We start from the raw sequence: 23,269 nt of genomic DNA, 5'->3' as shown, positions 1-23,269 counted from the left end.
TTGGTCCCGCCATGATTAGTTTTTATATTGGTACAACCATCATCGTTAACTTTACTGAAGGGCTTCAAAACGTTAATCGGTAGTTTTCCATGTAAAAAGCATCGTTTCTCTCTGTTTTTAGTAATAAATCAATTGCACCAACATTAAACACACTGGTCCTATTATGGAGGTAAAATTGAACTGTTGTTTCTAATGTTGCGGTATCCGATTAAACTCATACGGAATTTTTAAAGATATAACCACTACCACAGCACTACGAACACACCAGCAAAAATATTTAGGGTAAATGTTTTTTATAGGTTTTTGGATAAATCTTAAGAACATTAATGATGCAACCTCATAATTGAAGCATAGTTCAGCTATAAAAATGCCGTTAAGTAACATTTAAAACATAGAACATAGAAAAACTGCTCGATTGCCATTACCCCAAAATTAGATACCACCGCAACGAAGGGAGCGATTACCCTAGGTGACTAGAGGTAAAACACAAGTTGCAGTTTCACTGACTGGAACTACGCGACCCTGATAAACTGGGAGCTTCGGGCGTCTATTCCCGGGTGCTATATCGCGGTAGTCTATTGGATTTGGTATTCAAATGATAATTATATTTTGGGTTGCCTTGTCAGGTCCCTAAGGTTTTGATTTTTCATTTCTTCAGAAATTCTGAGCTGTTTCCTTAATTTCCGTGAAATTGGTTGCATGATAAAAATTGAGAAAATTTATTAATTTTACATTATATTTTCCAAAATATACATTAAACTGATATGCAATGTTTTTGTAATAATAAGGGGACTCACTAAACAGTTTAAATTGCAGCGTAAGCCATGAATTTCGTTTATTTGAAATGTTTCATGAAATAGCGAATGAAATAATCAAAGATTGCCTTGGTGATCACGACGTTTAATCAGAATAAACTTTAATAAGCGGTTTACGCTGTTAAGTGAATCCCCCTAATATTTTGAACAATTTGATATTAATTCCACGACCAATATTTATCTGAAATTTAAAAGTTATGTACATTATTATTTTTCCATAACTCGCAAATTAAACATGTTGTGTCTCATTTGATTTCATGCGTGAATTAATCGATTGCTTGAAACATTGCTCACAATGTTATGGTTTGATCACTTGAAAAAGTGCAAGTTTATTAGCTTGTTTCTGTATGACACATATTGAAAAGAGCTTAGCTAACCTAAATTAAAGAGTAATAGACTAAATTAAATATTAAAAACTAAAAAAAAAAAGCATTCATGTTGTGAAGTGCATCGATGTCGCTTTTCAGTGGGTACATGTCATAACAGTACGTGCATGTTGTGTTACTTCAGATGTTCCCAAATGAATCAAAACAAAATTGTGCTAGGCAATTAAACGTCTTAATCCTACGAAGGCTATTCAAGTTCACAACACAAGGCCAAATCTACTTTTCATTATCTTACTTTTACGCACATCAAAATGTTCTTTTGATTTTAATTTTTGTTTCTAACTGTATGTTGGTTATAGGACGAGAAGAATCAACTACTTATTACGAATATTTGGCTTTCTTTGGTAAGTTTTTTAAATTAATAATCCAGTAAATACGAATGCACATACGGTTTGATCACATCTGCTTCACTTGTTGATAGTTGATGTTTTGGCGTATATTTGTTACAGGATGGTTGACAATATTTGCATAGCAAGAGCATAAACTTGATTGTTAAATGCATATATGTTGGGACGTTACTAAAATTTTGTAAATTGATTTTTAGTATCGAAACATAGATTTAAAGTGTGATTATATGCGTTGTGGATCATAAAGTGATGACTTCCCAGATAATACAAACATCAAACCTTTCACAATTCTCAAATCAAACCTTTTATAAGATAATTATTTCTTTGTAGATAATGGTCGCCGTGTGTGCATTTTATTAAATGATTACATTAAATGAATTTATAAATCAAACTTCGATTTACCTCTTATGGCTCTATCTGTTATTTATAATTAGTTGCGTTTAATAAATTCATTTTTCCTGCTTTCGTTAGCTTTCACTTTCATTGCATAGATTTATAATCACTTTTTCGAAACTTGTATTAAACATGCCTTTTGCGAACAATTGATTGTATGTATGTATTTAACGGTATTTTACTAGCGTTTCATCAGATTTTTTTTTACATAATGCATAACCATCAGTTCGTTTCATGATACTGGTAAAACTTGTAATTAGAAGGCACGAAATGTTGCTAATTGACAAATTGAGAGAAGAAATTTGTAAAAAAAAATCGCGTTCTGGTGGGATTCGAACCCACGACTCCGTATTCGCTAGACCGGCGCTTTAACCAACTAAGGTACAGAACAAGTAATGATTCTACGGAATAGAAAGCCAAACTGACTCCGAAGCCGCACCGTGAACACTCCTATTTCACAAACTCATCTCTCTTTCGGCTTAGATGCCAATCCACAACACACTTCTGTTTGTGCCCACTAGCTACTAGTGAGTGCAAATTGTTTTTTTTTTTATGAAGCCGAGGCTTACTCTCACACTCCGCATACCTAGCCGCCAGGCAGTTTGTTTTGCTGGTGTCTAATTAGAGAGTTTGATGAGTGTCGCCCTTTTTTTGTAGTTACTGTTATTAGCCAATGAGTGTACTGGGACATTGTGCAAACGATCATCAACCGGATTACCTACGAACAACCACAGCTGATTGGTGGGAATGACATTCTTTTAGTATTCCGATTCCCTCAAAGGAACAAATCCATGGTCAGTCCTCCAAACTGAGTGACCTTCAAAAGCTTGGAGTGTAGAATGAAGTTCATGGACATCGCTAGGTAATAGAAAAATGTAAAACCATACGATTTTGATGGAAGCTGAACGATTACAGGATCGACGTCTGCGATCTTCATCCGAGAGGAAGCTACCAGGTGAAGTCAGATGATTTGCATGGAGTTGAATTCGAAGCAAAACGAGATGGGCATTAAGTATGTTTGGATTGGGCGTACTATTTTGGTAGTGATCAAAAAGGATGATGATCCCTCCATTATTAAAATAAGTAGCTGGAACGACGAAATTAATGCACAAAGTAAGTTTACTGCTGGGGCCCGTAGCGTTGTGGCTACACGTTCACTTCAGAAATGGATGGTCATGGGTTCCATCCCAGCCCCGGCACTTGCCATTTTTCGTCAGTGGCTATCCCCGAGAGCGGCTGGCACCTGACCCTCTTCAGAGCATATGCTCTAACGGACCTGGAAACCTGGATATAGGCTACCGGTAACTTATAATGGATCCCCAATCGGACTGGAAAAGGAATAAGAGCCACAGATCAACATCATCGTGCTCATCATTCTACCATGGACAGAGTAGAAAAGTGACAGCAGCGCAAAGGCAATCAGTTCAATATAGTAGAATGAGCATAGAACACATTTAGGCGCTGTACAAAGTGTAAGTTCCAATTGGAATCGCTCACGCAAGTACCCTAGTGAAACTGTGAATTGATTGAAGAATTAAAAAGTAAGTTCACTAAAGAGAATGTATGCGGTCACTCCTTGCTACTCGGGCGCGTTTGGAAGTTAGCCATCAATATTAACTTCTTTTCTCGATCAGCCTCGATAGCTGTGTAGTGTCGGTAGCGGTTGTCTCAATTGGCTAAGAATAACACTATGGACTGTCTGATCCAGTGGTAAGAGTCCACTAATCAGGTGACCCCTAACTCATGGTGTTATGCGGCTTGATGCTTACCGTGCCAATAGGGGGATGAGGTCCAATAAAAACATAACCACAAACGGAGCCTATGGAGAATTGGGTCGTCCTCCACAGTATTCCGCCCTTACTGCGTTAGACGGAGCAATGGTGCAGTGGACATTGCTTCTCCCCGTGATAATCAGTTGCCCTTCTTAAGTCTCAAACTTGAAGCTGTATAAGGGCGGGATTATCCAAATGTTGTAAATTAGCGAACCCTTAACTTAATGCGTTTTCGCCATTGACGTATTTCAATTGACACAGATTTGGTTGTCGTTGATGTTTCCATTTTTGTGCTGTGATTGTGAAAAGTGCAATCCTGACTAATTTGGATAGTGCCAAACAAAATCAAAATGTAAATAGACCATTCCCGTCTGACCTAACCCCCCTTTTTAATATTTTTCTTCGAAAGACAATTGGTTTCCATGATCATTGCCGCTTTTGATTTTTTTTTATATGTATTCCTGATTTTCATACAATTTTTTGAAAACTCGAAAAATCTCTCCAATTTGATATAAAAATCTCCGTGCGAAGTAGTGTGCACACCCCTTGTCTGTGGAGATGCTTTTGAGTGTGGAGATTTGTTTCCAATTCTGTCGGTGCGTCAACCTAACATGTTTACATTTTGCAATGTCAAACCCGCTCGCTCGCTCGCTACTCTCCTTTGGAAAAACGGATCTGGATTGGAATTATGTATTATTCATCGGCGATTCCGGTGCACCTAAAAAGAAAAGCAAGCTCTATTTCTGATTCCTTCACTGGGAAAAAATCTTCATTTCTTCTATGTGTCCGGGACATGGATTTTTGCAATGGGGGTAAACAAATGTTTTCCATTAGTGCGACTCATACTTTTGATGAGGCACCATACAGCAGCGACTCATACAATTTAGAGCACATACTATTCATGCGCTAATTTGCCTGCGTAATCGGGTATTGTTTGCATATACTTTGGATGTGGTTTGGCACATGGATATTTGCCATTAAGTATAAGGCAATTTCCCTGAGTATTCTACCCCCGTTGGTCTGACTGCGTCATCTTAACACGGACTCCCGCTTATCGCAAATACAACCCGGATCATCGAAAGTGAAAATGTGAACATCCTGGGTGCACGCCACGGCGCAGGCAAAATGTTGCTGTTTACACCGCACAAAGCATGAATCTTCCGATCCCCAATGTTGTAGAACCAAATCGGTCTGCTATTCCACTTTCCTCTACCGTTATACCGGAAGCAACAGCAACGAGCAACATCGGAAAATCGCCGGCCGGTCGAAATGGAATTCTATTGAAAAGTGGCAACCAACTGCAACAATTTTGCTTCGACGAATTAGAACTGGCGAATGCCGAACGGTAGCACCTGTAAAATAAGCACGATCGCGAGGACGATGACGGAAAGTAAGCAGAGGAGCAGGGGATTATGGGGAAAAAGAAGCGGAGGAATGATTTGTAAGTATACCTATATTTTTTATTTTACCCGTAGTCCGTTCAGTCACATATTTTTATGATCTTGCCAGAATGCCGCCGAAGTCAATTTCAACGAGGATCTGAGTCTAATACCCGGGCCCAGCGGTATCAACATCTCTGCCATCGATCGTCGCTGTGCGGTTCCGGCGGCAGCAAAAGGCGTAAACTTCACCAATAATACCGGAATGCATTCTCGTCGACACCTCTCATATCCCCACAGCAACAGCAAGCGGTTAATCGTCCTCTGCAGCGTACTAGTACGATTGGCTAATATCACGGCACCACATAATTTCGGTGTTTCCAGTGCACAGTGGTCCACGAACCGGCTTTACGAGGAAAGATGCATGCAGCGCCTTCAAATGATTTTTTAGACAAATATGGTCTTCTACAAAGTTTTTGCTAATAATAAGGCCCTCTTTCCAATGTACATGAATATTAGGGTGGTCCATATTTTCATAGAAATTGGAAATCAAACTTTTTTTTATTTGCAAGAATAATTATATACATTCTTCGGAAAAGTTGGAGATCTATCAATTTTGAGCAAGTTTGCTGAAGACACTTTTTATGTAGCTTCAAAATTGACCGATCTAGAGATATGTTTCTGAATTAGCTAATTAGCTGAATTAGCTAGTGATTCAAGAAAAACAGGTTTTCTGGCTTTAACCCTCTAATACCCAAATATTTGATTTTGATCTAAATATCATTTTTCGTCATCTAAAATCGATTCAAACATGTTTTGGAAGATGATTCTTTTTGATTCTCGATTTCGTGAATTTCAGTTTTTGATTTTTTCTAATTTTTATTTTTGAACATCCCCAAACTTTTATATTTTTCCTGGAAGCCAATTTGGGGAACGGATTTTTTTAGATGAAAACATTTTGAGATTTTATGATTATTGTTGAAATATAATTATTTTAAATTATTTTCACAAAAAAAAATATTTTCCGTGTAATATTAAGGAAAATAATTTTAGAGTGTATTCGATTCCCTTAAACTTTTAATCAAGGATAGAATGATTTGGGAAAAATTTAAAATATGTTAATTGTAGCGATTCAATACAAAATAAACAATGACTTCTAAATGGTGACTAAAACATCAATTTTTCAATGATTTAAAAAAATGTATATTAGACTGGGTCAACAAAGTCGATTTTTTGGAACAAAGCTTTTTCGATTCATTTTAGCGTCCAAAGCAACTGTGCAAAATTTGGGAGCGATTGGTTGCTTCCCCGTATTCCGCTTTGTGATTGAAATTTGTATGGAATTTAGTATGGGAAAACGTGCTTTTTTGCATTTTTCTCATAAATTGAAATTTTTCGTCTAAAACGATCTAACCATTGACGTTAAAGTATAGCCTAGGATATGCCGAGAAACTTTGCCGAAGACCGCAAAGTGATCCGACACTTGTGAAAAAAGTTATAACGTACAGATTGCCCAGTGGTGCTTAACATTTAACATGTAAAGGAATAACATCAATAATAAAATCTCAATTTTTGGCCTAAGTTACCAGGCGAATAACTTTTTTCACAAGCATCGGATCACTTTGCGGTCTTCGGCAAAGTTTTTCGGTATATCCTAGGCTATATTTTAACGTCATCAGTTACATGGTATTAGACAAAAGAATTCAATTTATGAGTAAAATGCAAAAAAGTACATTTTTCCATACTAATTTCCATACAAATTTCAATTGCAATGCGGAATACGGGGACGCAGCCAATCGCTCCCAAATTTTGCACAGTTGTTTTGGACGCTAATAAAGGTTGAAAAAGCTTTGTTCCGGGTTGATTCGATCCAATTTAAAGTTTCTCCATACAACGTTGACCCACTCTAGTATATACCGTCAAGGCACCATTCACCGTGGATTTAAGAGGATTCGGGGCAAATTATGGCTGTCATTTGACACCAGTGTTATAAACATTGTTAGTGCCGCTTTTAATTGCCTTCATTATAGGTTAAAATTAAAGCAATATCCACAGAAGTAGAAAATTTTTCACAAAATTTGGTGATATAGTACAATTAGTAAAGGGTAGTAGGGTCGCCTAATTCCGTGGTAGGTCACCATTCACCGTGGTAGTAGGGACCCATTCACCGTGTATGAGAAATTTTATTCTACTTTGTTTAAAAATGATCAAAACAACCCAGCCAAGGGAATTTTCTTCGTTTAAATTCATTTCAAGTAATAACTTGCCAGATTATATTAGAAAAACGAATGTTCAAATTTTCGATTTTTTCTAGATATATGGGACAATATGGGGCACGGTGAATGGAGACCATTGATTTTTAGGGTACCCATTTACCGTGCCTTTTTGTTTCAATAGAAAAGTACGAGTAATCGTACTTTCTTGTTGAACTTACTTCGGTAGTGCAAAATACATACCTGATATGTGAATTTAATTGCTTCTTGGTGGAATAAAAACGTTACTACATTTAGTTTATCACTTAAATCACCTTAGCGCAGTTTTCGTTTTTTGACTATGAATGCAGTGAACGAGCAGAAACCCGCTTCATGTAAACACACTTTAGTGTTAAAATGATACTTTTAAATGTTTCTAATGAGCGTTTTGACATGGTAACAATACATTAGTGTTGTATTGATTAAATTGAAGGGAAATTATCATATCATTCAATCATAATATGGAAATAATGAAAAAAATATTCGAAGGCACACGGTGAATGGAGCCCCCACGGTGAATGGCGCCTTGACGGTACGCTTTAAAATACACCATAAACCATTTTGAGATGTACAGAACAGTCCTAAATATAAGCCAAAAATAAAAAAAATGATTTTTCGCGAAACAAAAATTACAAAAATGCTCAAACTATACCCCGTCTAAAGGCGGGATTGGGTATTAGAGGGTTAACTTTTTCAGTTTTAATTTCTCATCAAAGTCGCCCAAGAAACACTTGTTGAGCATTTGAAAACGCGTCGTTTCGTGCGCTGCACACTGTTGCGGATGGCCCAAAACGGTGATCGAAATTGTTTTGACCATGAAAACATAATTTTTGATCTTTGGTGTCTTCGGCAAAGTTTTTCTATAAAATAAGCCCTAATTTATGGGAACATCAGTTTTGTGATCAATCCCCCTAAAAGTGAGAAACGATTTCTATCTTTTTTATTTGTAAGCTTAAAAAATAGGTTTGTTCAGAGAAGTTGTAGGCAATTATACTAGAAACAACTTTGCTGAACATACAAAATTTCTATCTTTTGATTTGTATGTACATTTAAGGCGTTTTTTATGAAGCACCCCTAAAAATCAGTTTTTTGCTTATAACTTTTTCTATGAATTTTTCACGATTTCCAAATGTTCTAGCAAATGTTTTGCCTTATTAAAACGCGTTACTTTTGCGAATAAAGTATATATCTATCTCTCATATTTATCATGTTATTGGAAATTTCACTTGAAAAAATGCTTATGTTTGACATACCCATTTGTTAACTTTCGCACGTTTTCGCAGACCAGGATTTTCACATTTGAAAATATGGAACGAGTTTTATCTATTGCAAATATAGCCATTTTAGCCTGATTTCGCCTGCATATTTAAATTCACATAAGGTACCCCGGGGCAAGTGGGACCTAAAAAAATGCTAGTTTGGTTTTGTCAAGCCAAAAAATCTTAAACATAAATAAATTTAAAATTCCAATGATTCTAAAGGACATTGTAGGTATATTTCTTCTTATTAACGGGCATTAGAACTGTTTGAATTTTTTTACATTCTGTATATTTTGCATATAATAAAAAGTGGAGCAGATCTTCATTTGCTCAGTACCACGGGGCAAGTGGGACCTATTCGGAATGTATATACAAATGGCTTAATAAAGTTGCTGCATAAATGTAAGATAGCATAAATTACAAATATCTTACACGAACTACTATGTTTAGCGATTTATGTTGGAAGAGTTTTGTGGTATCGTGCATAAATTACGTAACACAGGTAATAACGAATCACTGAGAAAAAAATGATTTAACTCTAGCAGCTCGTGCAAAACAAATTGATTTTTTTACCGCCAAAAGTTAAATGTCGAAAGATTTCCAAACTTATTTTTCATATTACGTTGTTGATGAAGCTCGCCAAACATTTTTCAAGATTTACAGTAAACAATTGCTATGATTTCCCTTACTTAATATAACGATCATAAAATAAATATTTGTAAATTGTGAACTTTGAATAAGTCGTTTTCCAATTTTATCATACATTATGGCCGGTTCTTTAACACTCAAAAAAACTCATTATGCAGCGAACGAAAAAATTAAAGAATTTGCTTAGACGAAAATATGAAAAATTGATTGGTTCGAAAAAAATATGTTATACCCAAGACTTTACCATTTAAAAAAATAGCTTCATCATCAGAATTGAAGTAATTAAGTATATTTTAACGATTGATTATTTAGGGCGCCGATTTTTACTTCAATTTTATGTAAATTTCGACTTAGCTGAAGAAAGCGAGATCATACTATGAAATTGTGTTTGATTACTCCCATAGGTCTCACTTGCCCCAGATGCTGAAATGCACTGGGGCAAGTGAGAGCAGTTAACTAAAGGTAATAAATGAATATAAATTACAGCTTATTCGCTTAAAACAATTTGCAAGCACTCCAAATATCATCCTGAAATCGTAAAAGTTTTACTTTATCTGTTATTCTATTTTAGAACGACGAATGTAATAGAGTACGTTAATCTCACTTAGTGAATTGAAAATTACATATGATCAACAATAACATATATGGTCTCTTTATGGTGAGAAGAATAACAATTTTTGAATTCAAAGTATCCGTTGGCGTTATACCTATGTTTTCTATGAAGAATGTTTGCTTTAAAAAGAAAAAATTAAATAAATTAAAGCTGTAGGTCTCACTTGCCCCGGGGTACCTTACTAGAAATGGCTATCATTATAAAATGTGTTATTGTAAAATGATCAAGATATCAAAAAATGTACTTAGTGCTTTTCTTACATGATTTTCCCACATGAACGCGCAAAAACGTTTTCACAAAATCACTTGGAACTGCATCAGATGACTTTCCCATAAAATTTAAGTTTTTTTTCAGATAAACAGTGGCTCTCATAGTAGTACGATAAGTCTCTTCCACAAAATAATCGATATTGTTAAATGCTCTTGCTAATGCTCATAAAATTTTTCGTGTTCATGTACACTTTGCGAAAATGTTAATTTGCAAAATGTTCAAATAACAACAACTGGTGTTTCGATTAAAATTGATTTTAAATTTGTTAACTTGAAAAATAAAACTTATCTGTTAATATTAACACATATCATTGATTACTGTCATCATTAAATGTATTGCTTCCAGTTACTGTATGCATGTTTTTCTGTCCGAGGAAGCACAATAGTCACGCAATAAAGACACCAGGAATTACAGAGAGGATCATACACGTAAGTTTTCAAAAATCTAAACTAACACAGATCTCCTACATCGTCTGCTTGAAACATCTGATCCCATAGTAAGGAATATTGGATGATTTCCTAAAAAAAACTAGAACATCATAAACGTAGGATGCGAACAACCTTTTGCTCTAAACATATGATGAGATAGTAACTGGAAGCAATGAAATAAGTGATGACGTTAATCAATGATATGCGTTAATAATAACAGATATGTTATATTTTTCAAGTAAACAAATTGAAACCCAATTTTAATCGAATCGTTAGATGCTGTTATTTAAACATTCTGAAAATTAACATTTCTGCAAAGTGTACATGAACACGAAAAAAATCATGAGCATTTGCAAGATTATTTAACAATATCGTTTATTTTGTAGAAGAGACTTATCGCGTTACTTTGAAAACCACTGTTTATCTGAAAAAAAAACTTAAATTTTATGGGAAAGTCATCTGATGCAGTTCCAAGTGATTCTTAGAAAACATTTTTGCGTGTTCATGTGGAAAAATAAAGTAAGAAAAGCATCGAGTACATTTTTTGAATATGCTGATCATTTTACAATAACACATTTTGTAATGATAGTCATTTCTAATATGTGAATTTTAATATACAGGCGAAATCATGCTAAAACTGGCTATATTTGCAATAGATAAAACTCGTTCCATATTTTCAAATGTGAAAATCCTGGTCTGCGAAAATGTGCGAAAGTTAACAAATGGGTATGCCAAACATAAGCATTTTTTAAAGTGAAATTTTCAATAACATGATAAATATGAGAGATAGATATACACTTTCTTCGCAAAAGTTACGCGTTTTAATAAGGCAAAACATTTGCTAGAACATTTGGAAATCGTGAAAAATTTATAGAAAAAGTAATAAGCAAAAAACTGATTTTTAGGGGTACTTCATAAAAAACGCCTCAAATGTACATACAAATCAAAAGATAGAAATTTTGTATGTTCGGCAAAGTTGTTTCTAGTATAATTGCCTACAACTTCTCTGAACAAACCTATTTTTTTGGTTTACAAATTAAAAAGATAGAAATCGTTTCTCACTTTTAGGGGGATTAATCACAAAACTGATATTTCCATAAATTAGGGCTTATTTTATAGAAAAACTTTGCCGAAGACACCAAAGATCAGAAATCATGTTTTCATGGTCAAAACAATTTCGATCACGTTTTTATGCCATCCGGAACAGTGTGCCCTGGTCGTGCCGGGCGACTAAATGCAAGTGCGCAGATTGCATGGCTCGGAGCGATTCAATATGCTAAAATGCGTCTGCTGTGAGCAGGCTAAACCTGGTACAGGCATAGCTCCATCGTCGGCACGGCAGCCGTTCCAGCTGCCATCAATCCCATGTTCTCATAGTCGGCCAGCAGCTCGGATCAGGAATTCAAAGTCCTTGTGGCGCAACAATCGGCCAATAAGTAGGAATACAGTGCGTACATGACCCGCAATAAAGCATATCCCTCAAAGTGCGCCTGTTGCAAACAGGCAAAATATGGTTCTATGCCGGAAGATGGACCTCTCTTCTCCTTTGGAATTGGAAGTAGACTAGCATCATGCTCTTCTGGTGCCAAACTCAGCTTCGGAGTCCCACCAAGCTTCGATGCCGTCCCAAGACAGGATTTTCCTTTGGTATCCGCCAGCTAGCTCGACCGCAAGTGCATCGACATGGGCTTGACCAGCGCCCGTTGCTTCAGAAGTGTATCCGGATCTCTTACCCGGAGGATCTTGCTGCAGCAGCTTCGATTAAAAAAGAATAAAGTTTTTATTTGTTTTCATGCTGTTCAGAGCGGATCGAAACAAAAAATATATTACGTCATGACAGCCAGCTGATTGAAAATTCTCCGCATCTCTCCGAAAAAGCTCTAGGGGAGAAAGGGGTTCATCGGGGTTTATGGAAAAATATATTATAGGTGACTATAGGGCTAAAGTGCTACTTCGCAGGTTTTTCAATAGTTAGAGGCTTCAAAACATATGGGTTATTTGGGAAAGTTTGCTCAATAAATTGTTGGAAAGCCGTAGAGCACATAAAAATTTTTGACGGGAATGGTCTATACCGGCATTTTTCCCGCATTAATTTTGAATTTTCCCAATTTTTCTTTATATAGGTACTAACGTGGTTCAAAAAATCGTTTTTCCTCCACACCGCTTATTCGATTCGTAATCAGATTCTAAGCCTTCTCCCAAAAATTGAGCTGATTTGGTTGAAAATTGAGAGTGCACAAGCTCTTCAAAGTTTGTATGGGAATTACTATGGGAAAAGGACGTTTTTCATTCAATTGACCGTAGCATTTTCCCAAGTGCCCTAGAGTGTTAGTTGACCCTTGGTTCTCCTAGGTTACTCTATCAGCTACAACTTTGCCGAAGACCACATTTAAATCAGACGCCTCATTAATTAGTTATCGATTTTCATACAACTGCAGAAACTTTAACAGTGATCGTTCAGCTTCCCAGCAGGCAACATTGCTGCACATGGCGCCAAAGATAGCACACATAAAACATGGCTACTATGTTTCATGGCAAATTGCAGTGATGCCCATCGAATAGTGTAATCATCATGATCAAAGATTTTCATTCTGGATAAAAATCGATAACTAATTAATGAGGCGTCCGATTTGAATGTGGTCTTCGGCAAAGTTGTAGCTGATAAAGTAGCCTAGGAGTACCAAGGATCAACTAACACTCTAGGGCACTTGGGAAAATGATACGGTCAATTGAATGAAAAACGTCCTTTTCCTATAGTAATTCCCATACAAACTTTGACGAGCTTGTGCACTCTCAATTTTCAACCAAATCAGCTCAATTTTTGGGAGAAGGCTTAGAATCTGGTTACGAATCGAATAGGCGGTGTGGAGCAAAACGATTTTTTGAACCACGCTAATAGGTACCTGTTGAGATTGTAATACATCCAAGGGCCAAGCTTTCAAGTGAATCTGTAATCTTAGTGCTATATTTACAGTGTCATACTAAGGCTGTCATACTAGTGGGTCTCCAGTTAGCCTAGTGGTTAAGGGTATGGATCGCCAATCCGGAGACAGCGGGTTCAATTCCCGTTCCGGTCGGGAAAATTTTCTCGATTCCCTGGACATAGTGTATCATTGTACATGCCTCACAATATACAAATTCATGCAATGGCAGGCAAATAAAACCCTTCAACTAATAACTGTGGAAATGCTCAAAGATCACTAAGTTGAAGCGAGGCAGGCCAAGTCCCAGTGGGAGGACGTAGAGTAACAAAAAAGAAAAGAAGCAGTCATACTAAGGCAGATATACATTTTTTGAGACATTAACAAACATGTCAAAACAATTTTACATGATGCTTATTTTTCTGGTGGGGTTGAAACGTAGATGAAACCAATGCTTGAAGTTATTTGAGTCGAAACTCCCAAATGTTTTTTTAAACTCCTCTAGAAATGTTTGATCAAGTTTCTATTAAGTACTTTTCTGAAAAAAAAAACTGAGCAGCAGTAAACTCCTTAGAATTATTCTCGAATAATTTAAAAATTTCATGAAGGACTTTTAGGTGGGATGAAAGGAAAAAAAATATTGAATTTGTATTCTCAATCTCTAAAACCAACACGTTGACATTTGTAGCGTGATTTTTTTTTTAAATTTTGGGATTATTTTAAGATATTTTAAAAAATCGAAAGATTTTCAGAACTTAATTTGAAATCACGTTTTTGAATAGCTTACTTAGAAACTTGCGATTTTTTTTGGTGGAACCTAAACAATAGTGAACACGTCTTCTCAAACAAATTATGGTCATTTTGTTTTTAGTTAAATTCCTCTAGGAATGCAAAATGAATTGACAATCATTCAAAGCATTGGATTAATTCTCCTTATAAGGGAAACAAAAAAAAAAAAAATGCTCAGATAGGCCTTTAAGAAATGGGCTAAAATTCTTCCAGTACATAAGGCATTCTTCTGTCCTTTAAGATTTCCGTAACAATTTCCACCGAAAACACCTTACAGGTGTTTCTTTTATTCAAAAATGTCATACGTAATTCTTCATATTCGCATTAGGAAATAGGTCAAAACACGTTTACAAAGATCACATTTCAAACAAGAAGTTTCTCATGTTTTGCATAAGTTACACTAAGTGTTTTTCTAGATTTTTTTTAACTCTACTGAAAACGAGTGTGATTTTCGAGGCAAAGTGAAAAAGCCGTTTTTTTTTCATTCGGGCCGGCCGCGTTGTCGTCGTCACCGATTTGGCTGTGCTCATCTTCGTACGGGGCGGTTTAGTGTGATTTTGGAGGCAAAGTGAAAAAGCTGCTTTTTTCATTCGGGCCGGCCGCGTCGTCGTCATCGCAGATTTGGCTGCTGTTCTCATCTTCGTACGGGGCGGTTTATTGTGATTTTGCAGGCAAAGTAAACAAGCCGCTTTTTGCCTTTCTCGTACACCAAGTGTACTGGAAAGGCTATATGTTCACTCCAAAAACGACTTTTTGATAGAAGGCCCGGAGGGTCAAGTCACATATACCAATCAACTCAGCTCGACGAATTGAGGTGATGTCTGTCTGTGTGTGTGTTTTTTTCCTCCCAACCTCCCCAGCAGAGAAAACCGATTGGAAAAACTCTGCTACACCTTGATGCCTCGATCCCCCTGGTACTGTTATGCGACTGCTTCAGGGGGGGGGGGGGGGGGGGGGCAATGCTCTGTTACCGTTGAGAAACGCTAACTTTGTTTAGTGCGTTGTTTTTGAGAATAAATTTGTTAATTGTTTAGTATTTGTTAGTAGAATTTAGATAAAATTGTTATTTTGTTATTTGTTATAAGTTAGTAAATTGTTAGAGATAATTAATAAAAATCAGAACAAAATTTGTTAACACACATGCACCTAACACTGAACAGATCTAAGACAACACATACATAAAATGAGCCAAAAAGGGGAGAAGTGGACGCCATGACACATCCACGTCAGAAAGAGAAAGAAAAGGGGAAATTGGGAAAAGGCAAAGGGGACAGGCTACTGGGTCGAAGATAGCCAAGAGCAAAGTCTTTCGATTCTGACCTCTCGAGGCAACTAGTGCGTTATCGCAGAAATCCAAACCACCAAAGTCAATTTAACCGTTGATCCGTTGATTAAAATAATCAGCAGTTAAAGTTAGAAACGAAAGTTAGTTCGTGAATCGTGAATTATAGAATCAGGTATGGTGCTTCAGACCAAAAAGTGATTCAGCAGTTGGTGAGACGCCCAGTAGCCCTGTGTCTAACCCCACTTTCTTTAGGACCCATTATTATAGGCCTATTCAGCCTGGTAGTGGCCACCCGTGGTCCGTGACCGCCTGTGAGGCATCCCGTCCGCCATCTAGGAGGCCCGAACAACGCCCTTCCGTTCGGTTAGTGGCCCTCCCGGACAGCCCGAAGTTCCGTCTGGCGTTGAGGACCCTCCAACGCCCAGAAAGCCCCGTGAACGCCCGAAGTCATCGGCATTCCCCGTTGAGACCCCTGGACATCAGCCACCACGCCACCCCGGTGGTCAGATCAAGCGCGAAGGTTGTGCCGCACACCCCGTCATCCCGTCAAAGCCCGTTGGTCCACCGAACGCCCAGGGTACCCGCAGGAAACCACCCCAGTGCTCCACTTCCGGCCGGCCGCAACGTTCCACACTCCACACAGACACTCCACACACACAGTAAGTCGAAAATAAAAAGTGAAAAGCAAAATAGTGTTTTACTTGGGTTCTTGACCAGCGAAACGTGCCGACCCTAAGAGTCTCGCTCGCTAGGCGTGGTCCTTCCGACCCGCCAAGTAACAGCTATCTAAAATAAAAACTCTCATTTTTGAGTAGCGCCAATGCCGCATAGGGACTGTGTTGGAAACACACATTTTTTTAAATTGCTCGTACGCTCACATTTTTGCAAAATATCAATATTTTTCGGTATTTGAAGGTGGTTTATAAACCCAGTGAGGTTGCCATGTCGAAATTATTGCAAAATACATGCTCATGTGAGCGTACGAGCAATTTTAAAAAAATGTGTGTTTCCAACACAGTCATGTGCGGCATGGATGTTTACTAAAAATGTGCAGGCCGAACTCATTTTTGAGCGTAGCCGTTTTTGCGGATGTGCGCTCATGCGCTCTTCTGCTACATACTGTGCTCATGCACTTTTTGTCGCTCCTAATCTGTACTCATACACGTCTCGTATTTTGCTTACTCCGGTTGGTGTTGGCTCGCCATTAAACGGACAACATGCTTATATTCAAATTTGTTATTCTACACGTTCTAATGCCAGTACCTAACATACCGCCATTCTGCGACACATAGGTACAACATACACACAATTTGTTATTCTAATACCATGCAAAGCATTCGGATCCTACTAACTTGCTCCGAATGGTGTCCTCCCCGTGCCGCCGTTGTGCCGTTTAGCACTCCAGCTTTTCGCGCACGACTCGTGTAGTCTCCGACGGTGGATCTACCCTACGCCGACAAAGAGTTCCTCGGCAGTGGAACATCTTCCGAAACCGTTTCTTCCCAGACAGGTGCCGAGGTCTCTCCTGCGATTCCGGTTGGAGACTGGCTTCCGGTTCACAGGCGCCCCGACGACCAAATTCCGATGCTTCTTCGCGATAGACTCGGTCTAGTCCCCGGCGGTGGACCTAGCCTACTCCGACGGAGAAAAACCCCGGCGGTGGAAGTTCTCCCGATACCGATGTTTCTATCCCGACCAGTAAGGTGCCGAAGTCGGTCCGGCGATTCCGGTTGGTGGTGGACTTCCGGTTCACCAGCGCTCCGACGACCAAAAACCGGTGCCACGTTACGGACGACTCATTCATGTCCCCGGCGGTGGATCATGCCTACCCGGATCGCGTTCCGCCGCTCTCTGGTCTACGCGCCACTTCCTTTGCAGCGCGGACAGCACCCTCATTACTGCTCTGTCGACAGCGTTCCACGTGTTTTCATCGCGACACATCTCTTCGACAATGTTGTCGACTGTCACTCCGCGCAGCAAGACGCGAATTTCTTCGAACCTGGGGCATTCGAAAACGACATGTTCCGGTGTCTCCTCCACGTTAACACACTCCGGGCAAAAGGGCGAAAGAGCGTGCCCAAACCGGTGCAGGTACTTCCTGAAGCAGCCATGGCCGGACAGGAACTGCGTCTGATGGAAGTGCACCTCCCCATGCTTCCTATTCACCCACGCTGACACGCCAGGGATAAGCCGGTGAGTCCACCTGCCATTCGCCGAATTGTCCCACTCTTGCTGTCATTTATCCAACGAGTTCGCTCTGACGATATCTCTTACGCTCCTGGTACTTCTGCGTTGGTAGCTTTCCACGTCTTCGGCGATGGTGATGCAAATGGGCATCATTCCCGCGATAACACATACTGCCTCCGTCGAAATGGTTCTGTACGAGCTCGCAACCCGAGTGGCCATGAGTCGGAATGCGCTGTCTAGCGCTCTTCGATTCCGCTTCGTACTCAGTGCTTCAGCCCATGCTGGGGCACCATACCTGAGTATTGAGCCTGCTACGCTCGCCAGAAGACGCCTCTTACTACTTCGTGATCCCCCGACGTTCGGCATTATCGTCGCTATAGCATTGACAGCCTTCGCCGCCTTTCCGCAGGCGTAGTCGACGTGCTCCTTGAAGTTAAGTCGATCATCGACCATCACTCCTAGATGCTTCAAAGCTCGTTTCGATGTGATTACGTGCTCTCCGACTACGATCTCCATCGTTTGGGCTGCTTTACAGTTGCTAACCAGAAGCACCTCCGTTTTGTGATGGGCAATCTGTAGCTTGACCCCAGTCATCCATCTTTCAACAGTGGACATTGATTCCGTCGCCAGCATTTCAACTTCTTCATGAGTCTCTCCCATTACCGTCAACACAACGTCGTCTGCGAAGCCCACAATGACGATTCCTTTTGGAAGTTTTAACGACAGTACGCCGTTGTACATGGCATTCCAGAGCGTTGGGCCTAGTATGGACCCTTGTGGAACACCTGCCGTTACTTCTATAGACCTTTGCTCTTCGTTGGTCTCATACACCAGTACCCTGTTCTGGAAGTAGCTCCGTAAAATCTGGCACAGATAATCGGGAACTCGCATACTGTGTAGCGCTACGGCGATAGCCTCCCAGCTGGCACTTTTAAACGCATTTTTGACGTCTATCGTTACCACAGCGCAGAATCGATCACCTCTCCGTTTTTTCTTGGACGCCTTCTGGGCATTCTCGATGACTACCCGAATCGCATCCACCGTCGATTTTCCCTTACGGAATCCGAATTGCATCGCTGACAGTCCCCTCTCACTTTCGGCGTATTCTGTCAACCTGTTAACACTTATGTGGCCGGCAGGGTACCCGGGTACCTTTTTCAATTTCAAATCTCGACATTTTAATGGTTGTTGAGACTAGGATGTTGGAACTCTGTTAGATCCTAGAACTCGTGAATATACATCTATTAATGGGGTTGACCGAGTTTTAAAGTTAGGAGGGACAGGGGGAGGGGCTCCTGCATTTTTTTATTACGTGGAAGGCCTGCAGGGTACCCGGGTACCCACGAAATTGAAATGATCATATCTCCGCCAATTTTTCATAGATTTTGGAAATGTTTAGCTCATTCAACTGAGAAACTCATCATCTATCGGGAAAATATTTGGTTAGACCGATCTAATCACCGTGGTTTTCGGAAAATCCATATTTTTGGGAGCATGTCCTTATACCATATTGAAACCCACATTGTTAAGACTAGGATATCTTAAAGTGTTTATGGTCAACCATTGCCCCACGAGAAGCGTGTTCCGAAATCACAGTTTCAAAGTCAACACGTTTTATGATTCCAGGCCAGTCAGATACGATATGCCAAAGCAATTTTACGATGCTTGGTACCGAAATTGCTACTAACCTACCGAAAATCCCGTATATTGTATTGTATAAAAACATGGATCCGTAAATCCGGATTTTCCGGTACCCATGGTGATCGGACCGGTCCAACCAAATACGATCTCGATAGATAATGAGTTTCTGAGTTGAATGAGGCAAAAACTTTTAAAATCGGTGGAAAAATCGCTGAGATATGATCATTTCCATTTCGTGGGTACCCGGGTACCCTGCCGGCCTTCTACGGGTGTTTTTTTTGCTGGCCACACTACGGTTAAGGATGACCTTCTCTAACAGTTTTCCTAGGGTATATAGCAGGCAGATCGGTCTATACTATCCTGGGTCTCCGGCGGCTTTCCTGGTTTCGGTAGAAGCACCAACTTTTGAACCTTCCAACCGTCTGGGAAGTAGCCTTCATCCAGGCATTTTTGGAGCACCATCCTGATCATGTCCGGAAACGCCAATATCGCCGTTCTAACTGCTACGTTCGGGATCCCATCCGGACCGGGAGCTTTCCCAATATTGAACCCCTTCGCAATTACCAGCAACTCTGCATTGGATATCCGAGCACCTTCGTTGGGTTCTTCTGCATTCTCTGCGTATGGTGTGGGTGGCCAAAACGTTGGGCCATGGTGCGGAAAAAGACCTTCCACGATCCTCCTTAGTTTGTCCGGGCACATTTCCACGGGTACTGCTGGACCTTTGAGCTTCGATACCACGATTCGGTACGCGTTACCCCAGGGGTTGGCGTCGGCTTCTCGACACAACTCTTTGTAGCAGTTCGACTTACTCAGCCTTATCTCGCGTTAAAGAGCGGCTCGAGCTCCCCGAAAAACGATTCGCCTTGCTTCTCTCTCAGCTTCATTTCTGGCCCAATGGAAACGTCTCCTAGCACGGAGGCAAGCAGCGCGGAGGGTACTGATCGTCGCGTTCCACCAATACGCTGGCCGTCTTCTGTTTCTGGGCTCTAACTTCCTCGGCATTGCAATGTCGCATGCCGTAACAATCGCTTCCGTTAGTTCACCTGCATCAAGGGTTGCACCGCCGTATGACCGCAGCGCCTCGACAAAGACTTCCTTGTCGAAGTCTTTTGTCTTCCACCTTCTTTCGCATGTTCGCGTTCTCCTAATCGAAGTAGAGGCTCGCCGGCCAATGCTGTAGAGGATCGCCTGGTGATCGCTGTTGGAATATTCCTCGCTGACTCTCCAGTTCATGTCTTCCGTAAGCGACGGACTACAGAACGTAACATCGATGATGGATTCACGGCCGTCTCTGCGGAATGTGCTGGCCATACCATCGTTGCAAAGCCTCACATCCAGCTTCGCCAGGGCTTCCAGTAGGATGTACCCCCTAGCATTGGTGAGCCTACTACCCCATTCCACGGCCCAGGCGTTGAAATCTCCTCCGATGACTACCGGCTTCCGCCCGACCAGCGTGTCCGTGAGTGCATCCAACATCCTGTTGTACTCTTCATCTGACCACCTTGGAGGTGCATAGCAACTGCAAACGAAGACTCCGATTATTTTGGCAACCACAAAGCCTTCGTATGAACACTCGATCACTTCTTGAATGGGGAATCTACCCATCACCTGTATGGCCGCTATCTGGGATCTGTCCGTCACCCAATTGCCGTTCTCAAGGGGCACCCGATACGGCTCTGCGATGATTGGAACATCGCACTTAGTCTCTGTTGTCGACTGCCACAACAGTTGCTGTGCGACGTCGCAATGATTGAGGTTGATTTGGGCTATCTCAATCATTGTTGACCTGCCATCGCCTTTTTATAGGCCGGGCACTTAAAGCCTCCCGTCTTATGGTCGTTTTCGTCCTCCGGCTTACACAGCATGCACTTAGGTTGGCTCGTGCAGTCCCGAGCAACGTGGCCGTTTCCACCGCAACTCCAGCATCGTCCGGTCCTGTCGGGGCCCTTGCAAATTCTCGCCTGATGACCAAACTCCATGCATTTAAAGCATCGCTCCATTTGTTTGGTGGCTCGGGGAGCCAGTCGCAACGAGCACACCGCCCATCGAATTTTTACCTTGCTAGTTGCTACCAGCTTATTGGCAATATCCACAGGCAATTGGATTGCCGCCGTCTGAGTGCCTCCATACGACTTCCTTATCCGAATCACCATCGGTCCTTCGACGTTGCACTGCTCCTTCAATGCGCGTTTCAGATCATCTTCTGTCGTGATCTCGTCCAGATCCTTGACTTTAACCACCGCCTCCTGTGATACGGCTCTCACATTGGCCTCGTTCTCTAGGGATTTGGCAACGAGCTCCCTGAGTGCCGAGCTCTTACCCGTCGGATCCTTCCTGAGCTCGAACAGCATCTCTCCTTTTTGGGTGCGTCTGGTCTTCACTACGTTTTCGCCCAACACCTTAAACTCCGGGTCCTCCTGCAGTTTCCTAAGCAGAGTAGCGTACGTCGCCTTGTCCTTCGCCTCGACGATCAATGCATCGCCCTTCTTCCTCTCCCTAGGAGGCCGGTGGGTTTCTTTCTTCTTCGGTTCCTTCTTCTTTTCTTCCTTCTTCTTATCTTCTTTCTCCTTTCGCTTTTTCTTCTTCTTCGCCTGTTGGTTCTCCACAGTGCGCCATCCATCATCACTCCGATTGCTGGCACGCTCCCATTCGCTTCTCTGTTTCTTCGGGACTTCCTCTTCTCCTGGCGTGTCCCTGCCTCGTTTCTCTGAGCGAGTACTCCGGTGGCTCCTCGGCGTCTCCATGTTTTCAGCCGTAGGTCTATCCGTGGCTTCCGCCAGAGCCTTCTCGGCTGTTTCCGCTCTCAGCTTGAGCGCCTTCTGATCGCGTTCCGCAACTGTAACGGCAGACTTGATGCTCGTCACTAGTTGCTTGATCTTCAGGTGAACGTTGTGCTTGTCTTTGACAAACTCGTACAACTCGTTCATCCTTCTCCTCACTTCGAACAAGCTCGACTCTTGAGCTGTGCCGCTGTTCGAGTTCGGTGTAAGCACTCGCTGATTCCGGAATGCTAGCTCCCATTGGCTTCCTTGAGGCTCGCTCCGTATCGCGCTACTACTCGTTCTCGCAGCAGTTTCCAGCGGCGTCACTGGTGATCGCTGCATCATTCCACTTCTTCTGAACGCGTTCGCGTTCTCTTCAACTACTTAGGTATAATTTGATGTCTCCATTCTATTGGGTCCCCCCTCCGAGCCGCTATCTCCACCTGCAGTACGTAGTCGCTTTCGTGATCTCTTGGTTGTCTATGAATCAGGGAGGCCTAGCGAGGGTTGAACACGGACCTTCATGGGGTCCGTGTCCGGAGCCAGATCAGCGCAAGTTGGGAGTGTTACATCCGAGCCTAGTACCCATAAAAAATGATGAACAGATGAAGAACGTATCCAAAGGCCTGCCAAGGATTTACCGGGACGGAGACAGACGCACCATTAGCCCACTCGCCGTTTCAAGTAGGTGTCACCCTTCCTTACTCAGGGAGCAGAATGGCACGAATGTCAGCCCATCGTCGTCATCCTATCCGTAATCCGTAGTCCGTTGTCGTTTTCGTATGCCATAATCACGATTTTACTAGCATCGATTCTGATGTGCCGGTTGGCACTCCGAGTATTTGGGCTAAGGCACTTTGGAAGCGGTACCAGGTCGCTTGTACAGAGTTGCTTGCGGATGTGTGGCTTTTTATGGAGATCCAACAGAGCCCACTGTTGAAACTCCGCCACATCCTAGGTATTTTCTGCTTGAGCTATCTGGAAACCAGAAGCTCGGTCACTCCCCGAAGGAAGAGCCAAAGGTGGTAATCCACACGAATGTGTGGACGATTTTCGCTTAGGATTAATTCCCAAGCTGCCACCCGACTCGCAGAAGGGGGGGTTTGTCAAGCCCCTGGA

The 23,269-nt window shown here is 41.2% G+C and overlaps 1 protein-coding gene across 9 annotated transcripts in view; it reads left to right on the top strand.

Annotated features, from left to right (window-relative positions):
* The window catches only part of LOC109407097 (neuronal acetylcholine receptor subunit alpha-7), a 349,591-nt gene that overhangs the window by 79,957 nt on the left and 246,365 nt on the right, over positions 1-23,269 (top strand). For 8 of the 9 annotated variants that reach the window (XM_062851756.1, XM_062851749.1, XM_062851752.1 and 5 more), the window contains one exon: positions 1,501-1,545. The exons of the other annotated variant lie outside the window; for it this stretch is intronic. In XM_062851756.1, coding sequence (XP_062707740.1) covers positions 1,501-1,545 — 45 coding nt within the window. The remainder of the gene's footprint in view (positions 1-1,500; positions 1,546-23,269) is intronic. 9 annotated transcript variants of the gene reach the window in all.

The sequence above is a fragment of the Aedes albopictus genome, chromosome 2, assembly GCF_035046485.1.
Source record: "Aedes albopictus strain Foshan chromosome 2, AalbF5, whole genome shotgun sequence".
NCBI classification, from domain to species: Eukaryota; Metazoa; Arthropoda; class Insecta; order Diptera; family Culicidae; genus Aedes; species Aedes albopictus.
This window is presented reverse-complemented; position numbering and strand designations above follow the sequence as displayed.